General features: G+C 43.2%; 1 protein-coding gene across 1 annotated transcript; it reads left to right on the top strand.

Annotated features, from left to right (window-relative positions):
* The first annotated feature begins 701 nt into the window (after positions 1-701).
* LOC138378395 (conserved oligomeric Golgi complex subunit 5-like) lies at positions 702-3,562 on the top strand. Its single transcript, XM_069463745.1, is given in 4 exon segments — positions 702-713; positions 1,616-2,856; positions 2,858-3,305; positions 3,545-3,562. Coding segments are annotated over 4 exon segments (1,719 nt in total).
* Positions 3,563-8,682: the final 5,120 nt, after the last annotated feature.

Below are 8,682 nucleotides of genomic sequence, written 5' to 3'. Positions count from 1 at the left end.
CCTCTTTGCGTGGGCAAAGGTAATTGGCTTGTTCCAAGAAGTATGCCAGAGAGCTTTTGAATTAACCAGTACGTTGAGAATTCTTTGCCAGTTTTTCAGCACCTTTCACCATAATTCTGATAACGTTTGTATGTGCCTCCTTGAACCCAAGATGGCTGCCACAGTCATAACTATGCTGAGGCGTAGCTGACTTGGTGGTGCCTATTTTTGTTAGTGGAGACTGACAAGAAGCCATTCTTCTAAGTATCATTCCAACATCCTTTTTCCATTATTTAAAAATGCAGAGAAATTTTGCAAGTTGGCATAATAATTAGTAGCTGAAGGGGACGTTTTTTTTTTTGTGGGGTCCTTGTGGGGGAAGGGAAGGCCCTCTGTCAGTTCTCTGGTTTGTTTTTATTATCCCTTGAGAGGAGAAGTGGGCATGTGTGTGGCAGGTGAAAGTGCGGATCCTGTTTCAGTGTTAGACAGAAACAGCATCCGCACTTTTCACCCCGTTCCATTAAGAGTCCTTTGCTTCATCAGCTGGGAATCCGCCATGGTTCTCTAGACCCCTCTATGCGTGGGCCCAGAAAACTGCCTGGTTCCAAGAAGTATTCCACAGAGCTTTTGAAATACCACTACGTTGAGAATTATTTGCAAGGTTTTGCAGCACCTTTCACCATAAATGTATTAAGGTTCATCTCTTCCTCCTTAATCTCGAGATGGCTGTCATGGTAAAAACTGTGCTGAGGCCTAGCTCACTTGGTGTGGCCAATACTTGGTACTGGAGACTGTCAAGAATGCATTCTTTTATGCATCATTCCACCATCCTTTCTCCACTATTTTAAAAGCCAGAGCACCATTCGGCAGTTAGAATAACAAGGAGTCGCTGGAGGGAACGTTTTTATGTGGGGTGTAGGGGGCGGGTGGGGCAAGCCCTCTGTCAGATCTGTGGTTTGTTTTTACTATTTCCAGAGAGGGGAAGTGGGCATGTGTGTGGCAGGTAAACAGTGCGGATCCTGTTTCAGAGACTGAAACAGGATCCGCACTTTTCATCTTGTTCCTTTAAGAATCCTTTGCTTCATCATGTGGGAATCCACCATGGTTCTCTACACCCCACTAAGCATGGGCCCAGTTAACTGGCTAGTTAAAAGAAGTATGCCGCTGAGCATTTTAAATAACCACTACCATGGAAATTATTTGCCAGCTTTTCCAGCACTTTTTCCATAATTTTGATAAAGTTCATCTGGGCTTCCTTAAACCCTAGATGGCTGCCACAGACAAACCTATACTGAGGGCTATCTGGCTTGGTGTTGCCAATACTTGGTACGGGAGTCTGACAAGAATCCAGTCTTTTAATTATCTTTGCACCATCCTTTCCACCTTATATTAAAAGGCAGAGCAACTTTTGGCAGTTAGCATAAGGAGAGTCACAGGAGGGGACGTTTTTGTGTGGGGTCGGGGTGGGTTGGGGGACAGGCGCTCTGTCAGTCTGGCAGTTTGTATTTATTATGCCCTTACAGGGGAAGTGGATATGTGTGTGGCAGGTGAAAAGTTCTTATCCTGTTTCAGTCTTAGACTGAAACTGGATCCGCACTTTTCAGCCTGTTCCTTTAAAAATCCTTTGATTCATCAGCTGGGAATCCACCATGGTTCCCTAGACCCCTCTTATACTTCTCCATCTATTCACCAAGCTGTAATTGCTGAACAACTAGGAAAACTTGCCCAAGGAATCAGTCAGTTGGATAAAGAACTACACCTACAGGTTGTTGCAAGACATGAAGATTTACTGGCACAAGCAACTGGTATTGAGTCTTTGTAAGGTGTTTTTCAGATCATGCAGACAAGAATTGGCGCTTTACAGGGAGCTGTTGATAGGATGAAAGCAAAAATTGTTGAGCCATACAATAAAATAGTAGCCTGTACTGCACAACTAGCAAGACTTCAGGTTGCCTGTGATTTGCTTCGGAGAATTATTCGCATTTTGTATCTCTGTAAGAGACTCCAAGGACAACTACAAGGAGGAAGTAGAGAGATAACAAAAGCTTCTCAGAGTCTCAATGAACTTGATTATCTTTCTCAAGGAATAGATCTTTCTGGAATAGAAGTAATAGAAAATGATCTGCTTTTTATTGCAAGAGCTCGACTTGAAGTGGAAAATCAAGCTAAGCGCCTACTGGAGCAAAGTGTGGAGATTCAGAATCCTACTCAAGTCGGAACAGCTCTTCAGGTTTTCCATAATCTTGGAATTTTGAAGGATACTATTATCAGTGTTGTGGATGGATATCGTGTTACTTTAGAGGAAAATATCAAGAATGCGTTAGACATCAAAGTTTTGACTCAGCCTTCCCAGTCAGCTGTGAGAGGGGGTCCTGGACGATCTACCATGCCAACCCCAGGAAATACTACAGCATTTCGTGCTTCCCTCTGGACCAATATGGAGAAACTTATGGATCTTATTTGCTCTGTTTGTGGACAGGTACAACATCTACAAAAAGTATTAGCCAAAAAGAGAGACCCTGTTTCTCATATTTGTTTCATTGAAGAAATACTTAAGGATGGACAACCTGAAATTTTCTACAAGTTTTGGAATTCAGTTACTGAGGCACTTCCTTCTCAATTTCATGGGACAATAAACACTTCTGCGTTTTTGAAACAGGCATGTGAAGGAGAATACCCTAAATTATTGCGTCTCTATAATGACTTCTGGAAGCGTCTTCAACAATACAGTCAAAATATCCAAGGGAATTTTAATGCAAGTGGAACTACAGACCTCTTTGTTGACCTACAGCACATGGAAGATGATACACAAGATATATTCATACCAAAAAAGCCAGATTATGATCCAGAAAGGGCTTTGAAAGACTCACTGCAGCCCTGAGGCTGCTTACCTGTCAAAATCCTTATCCCGGCTCTTCGATCCTATCAACTTGGTGTTTCCCCCTGGTGGTCTAAATCCTCCTTCCTCTGATGAACTTGATGGTATCATTAAAACTATAGCAAGTGAACTAAATGTAGCTGCTGTTGATGCAAACCTCACATTAGCTGTGTCCAACTTAGGAAAGTCCTATCGAATGCTGAGGTCATTCAGACCACTGCTCTTCCAGACAAGTGAAAATGTGGCCAATAGTCCTACACTCGGGGACATCATTCCTTTCAGCATCGTCATTCAGTTTTTGTTCACAAGAGCACCTGCTGAGATGAAGTCCCTGCTCCAGAAGGCAGAGTGGTCCCACGCACGCTTCTCTCAGTGGCTGGACGACCATCCGTCTGAAAAGGACAGGCTCCTCCTCATCAGGGGAGACCTGGAAGCTTACGTCCAGACAGTGAGAAGTAGAGAAGGCAAAGAATTTGCACCAGTTTATCCCATAATGGTTCAGCTGCTTCAAAAAGCTATGTCTACTCTTCAGTAACAATATGAAATCCAATCTCCACTTCGTGCTAACCCATTCATAGTCGGCAGTTAAGTAACACATACTCTAAAATTTAGACAGCAACTATTTACTATTTTCAGAATGTAATGGATTTTTCTGTATTTCCTGTTGATCTTTATTTACCTCTTTAGCACTTCTACTTTAAGTAGCATAAAATGTCAAAAGATTCATCATCACAGCCTTTAAAATTCATGGACCTGATTATTCCAGAGAGATTCTTTTTTTCCTTTCAGACTTTTGTACAAGGCTAAAATTTCTTTATCACCTAAGTTCCACTATGGGTACATCTACACAAAGTCCCCATTGCTTCTAAAGGGATATGAACAAGTTACAGGTAGCCTGTTTTTCCCAAGCTGCCCTTTTCCTGAGCTCAGTGGTTCCCAAATATGGCTGCACACTGACAACACCAGGGGAGTTTTAAAAAAATCCTGATGCACGACTTACACTCCATAGTAATTAACCTGTCTGGGAGAGGGAGTGGGAGCCAGGCATCAGTATTTTTTTTTTAAATCCCCACAGTGATTCCAATATGCAACAAAAGTTTGGGAACCACTAACATATTCAAAATTAAGATGTAGGGTTAAATGTTCTTGTTTAAATATGTCATACTGAATCTTTAAATAAAGCAAGGCTTTCTCAAAAAAAAAAAAAAAAAAACATACAACTTGGCCAGTACCAAGTTGTATGCCACAGAGATTTTGAAATAAACACTACGTGTAGAATTATTTGTCAGTTTTTGCAGCACATATCACCATAATTGTGATAAGGTTTGTCTATACCTCCCTAAACACAAGATGGCTGCCACGGAGAAAACTATGCTGAGGCCTAGCTCACTTGGATTTCACGACACTTGTTACTGGAGCCTGGAAGGAGGCCATCCTTTTAAGTAGCATTCCACCATCCTTTCTCCATTATTTTAAAAGGCAGGGAAACTTCTGCAAGTTAGCATTATAATTAGTAGCTGGAGGGGACTTTTTTTTGTGGGGTCAGTGTGCGTGTGGGGGGCAGGCCCTCTGTCAGTTCACTGGTTTGTTTTTATTATCCCCAGAGAGGAGATGTGGGCATGTGTGTGGCAGATGAAAAGTGCGGATCCTGTTTCAGTCTTAGAATGAAACAGGATCCACACTTTTCACCATGTTCCTTTAAGTATCCTTTGCTTCCTTAGCTGGGAATCCACCATGGTTCTCTAGACCGCTCTATGCGTGGGCCCAGTTAACTGGCTAGTTCAAAGAAGTATGCCGCAGAGCTTTTGAATTAACCACTAAGTTTAGAATTATTTTCCCGTTTTTGCAGTAAGTTTACCCATAATTGTGATAACGTTTTATGTACCTCCTTAATCCCAAGATGGCTGCCACAGACATAAATATGTTGAGCTGTAGTTCACTTGGTGTTGCTGATACTTGTTACTGGAGACTCACAAGAAGTCATTCTTTTAAGTATCATTCCACCATCCTTTCTCCATTATTTTAAAAAGTAGAGTACCTTTCTTGAATAGCATAATAATGAGTCACTGGAGGGGAAGTTTTTATGTGGGGTCTGGGGGGCTGGTGGGGCAAGCCCTCTGTCAGTTCTGTGCTTTGTTTGTATTATCCCCAGAGAGGAGAAGTGGGCATGTGTGTGGCAGGTAAACAGTGCGGATCCTGTTTCAGTCTTAGTCTCAAACAGGATCCGCCATTTTCACCCCGTTCCTTTAAAATCCTTTGATACATCAGCTGGGAAACCACCATGGTTCTCTAGACCCCTCAATGCATGGGATCAGGAAACTGACTAGTTCCTAGAAATGATCCGCAGAGCTTTTGAATTAATCACTAAATGGAGAGTTATTTGCCAGTGTTTGCAACACCTATCTCCAAAATTGTGATAAGTTTCTTCTGTGCCTCCTTAAACCCAAGATGGCTTCCACGGAGAAAACTATGCTGAGGCCTAGCTCTCTTTGTTTTGACAATACTTGTTACTGGAGCTTGGAAGGAGGCCATTCTTTTAAGTATCATTCCACCATCCTTTCTCCATTACTTTAAAATGCAGGAAATCTTTTGCAAGTTAGCATAATCATTAGTAGCTTGAGGGGACTTTTTTTTGTGTGGGGTGTGGGGCGCAGGCCCTCTGTCATTTTGCTGGTTTGTTTTTATTATCCCCAGAGAGAAGAAGTGGGCATGTGTGTGGCAGGTGAAAAGTGCAGATCCTGTTTCAGAGATTGAAACAGGATCCCCACTTTTAACCCCGTTCCATTAAGAATCCTTCGCTTCATCAGCTGGGAATCCACCATGGTTCTCTAGAGCCCTCTATGCGTGGGTCTAGTTAACTGGCTAGTTCAAAGAAGTATGCCACAGATCTTTTGAAATAACCACTACGATGGCTATTATTTGTCAGCGTTCCAGCACCTTTTACCATAATTTTGATAAGGTTGATCTGCACTTCCTTAAACCCAAGATGGATGCCACGGACAAACCTATACTGATGGCTAGCTCGCTTGGTGTTGCCAATACTTGGTACAGGAGTCTGGCAAGAAGCCAGTCTTTTAAGTATCATTGCACCATCCTTTCTCCATTATATTATAAGGCAGAGCAACCTTCGGCAGTTAGCATAAGGATGAGTCCCTGGAGGGGACGATTTTGTGTGGGGTCAGGGTGGGTGTTGGGACAGGCCCTCTGTCAGTCTGACGGTTTGTACTTATTATGCCCAGACAGGGGAAGTGGATATGTGTGTGGCAGGTGAAAAGTGCGGATCCTGTTTCAGTCTTAGACTGAAATAGGATCCACACTTTTCAGCCTGTTTCTTTAAAAATCCTTTGATTCATCAGCTGGGAATCCACTATAGTTTCCTAGACCCCTCTATGCATGGGGCCAGGTAACTGGCCAGTAACAAGATGTATGCTGAAGAGCTTTTGAAATAATCACTATGTGTAGAATTATTTGCCAGTTTTTGCAGCACATATCACCATAATTGTGATAAGGTTGGTCTGTGCCTCCTTAAACACAAGATGGCTGCCACGGAGAAAACTATGCTGAGGCCTAGCTCACTTGGTTTTCACGATACTTGTTACTGGAGCCTGGAAGGACGCCATTCTTATAACTATCATTCCACCATCCTTTCTCCACTATTTTAAAATGCAGGGAACCTTTTGCAAGGTTGAATAATAATTAGTAGCTGGAGGGGACTTTTTTTTTTTTGTGGGGTCAGTATGGGTGGGGGGCACAGGCCCTCTGTCAGTTCGCAGGTTTGTTTTTATTTTCCCCAGAGAGGAGAAGTGGGCATCTGTGTGGCAGGTGAAAAGTGCGGATCCCGTTTCTGTCTTAGACTGAAACGGGATCCGCACTTTTCAGCCCGTTACTTTAAAAATCCTTTGATTCATCAGCTGGGAATCCAACATGGTGTTTTACACCCCTCTATGCATGGGCCCAGGTAACTGGCTAGTTCCAAGAAGTATTCCCCAGAGCTTTTGAAATAATCACTACGTGGAGAATTATTTGCCAGTTTTTGCAGCACCTATCACCATAATTGTGAAAAGGTTCGTCTGTGCCTCCTTAAACCCAAGACGGCTGCCACGGAGAAAACTATGCTGAGGCCTAGCTCACTTGGTTTTGATGATAATTGTTACTGGAGCCCGGAAGGAGACCATTTTTTTTAAGTATCGTTCCACCACACTTTCTCCATTATTTTAAAATGCAGAGACCCTGTTGCAAGTTAGCATAATAATTAGTAGCTGGCAGGGATGTTTCTTTCTGGTGGGGTTGGGGTAGGTGGGGGGGGTGGTCCTCTGTCAGTTCACTGGTTTGTTTTTATTATCCCCTGAGAGGGGAAGTGGGCATGTGTGTGGCCGTTCCTTTAAGAATCCTTTGCTTCATTAGCTGGGACTCCACCATGGTTCTCTAGACGACTCTATGCGTGGGCTCAATTAACTGGCTAGTTCAAAGAATTATGCCACAGAGCTTTTGAGACAACCACTACCATGAGAATTATTTGACAGCTTTTGCAGCACCTTTCACCATAACTGTGATAAGATTCATCTGTGCCCCCTTTAAACCCAAGATGGCCACCACGGACAAACCTATACTGAGGTCTACTTCACTTCGTGTTGCCAATACATGGTACAGGAGTCTTGCAAGAAGCCATTCTTTTAAGTGTAAATCCACCATCCTTTCTCCATTATTTTAAAAGGCAGAGGACCTTTCGCCAGATAGCATGAGTATGAGTCGCTGGAGGGGACGTTTTAGTGTCGGTGGTGGGGGACAGGGGCAGGCCATCTGTGAATCCGATGGGTTGTTTTTGTTATCCCTAGAGAGAAGTGGGCATGTGTGTTGCAGGAAAAAAGTGCGGATCCTGTTTCAGTCTTAGACTGAAACAGGATCTGCACTTTTCACCCCATTCCTTTAAGAATCCTTTGATTCATCAGCTGGGAATCCACCATGGTTCTCTGGAACACTCTATGCGTGGGCACAGGTAACTGGCTTGTTCCAAGAATTATGCTGCATAACTTTTGAATTAACCACTACGTAGAGAATTGTTTGCCAGTTTTTGCAGAACATTTCACCATAATTCTGATAACGTTTGTATGTACCTCCTTAAACCCAAGATGGCTGCCTCTGACATAACTATGCTGAGGGTTAGGTCACTTGGTGTTGCCAGTCCTTCTTACTGGAGACTGACAAGAAGCCATTATTTTAAGTATCACTGGACCATTCTTTCTCCATTATTTTAAAAGGCAGGGCACCTTTCGCAAGATAGCATAGTAATAAGTCACTGGAGGGGAAGCTTTTGTGTGGAGTCGCGGGGGATGTGTGGGCAGGCCCACTGTCAGTCTGGCGGTTTGTTTTTGTTATCCACAGAGAGGAGAAATTGGCATGTGTGTGGCAGGTAAAAAGTGCAGATCACATTTCAGTCTTAGTCTGAAACAGGATCCGCACTTTACAGCCCGTTCCTTTAAGAATCCTTTGCTTCATCAGCTGAGAATGCACCATCATTCTCTAGACCACTCCATACCGGAGCAGGCAAGAAGCCATTCTTTTAAGTATCATTCCACCATCGTTTCACCATTATTTTAAAAGACAGAGCACCTTTCGTCATTTGCCATAAGAATGAGTGGATGGAGGGGACGTTTTGTGGGGGATCCTAGGTGAGGTGGAGGGCCAGGCCCTATGTCAGTCCGGTCGTTTTTTTTTTTTTTTTTATTATGCCTAGAGTGGAGAAGTCGGCATGAGTTTGACAGGTGAAAAGTGCGGATCCTGTTTCAGTCTTAGATTGTAACAGGATCCGCAATTTACAGCCCATT

Source organism: Eulemur rufifrons, chromosome 30 (genome assembly GCF_041146395.1).
Source record: "Eulemur rufifrons isolate Redbay chromosome 30, OSU_ERuf_1, whole genome shotgun sequence".
NCBI lineage: Eukaryota > Metazoa > Chordata > Mammalia > Primates > Lemuridae > Eulemur > Eulemur rufifrons.
This window is presented reverse-complemented; position numbering and strand designations above follow the sequence as displayed.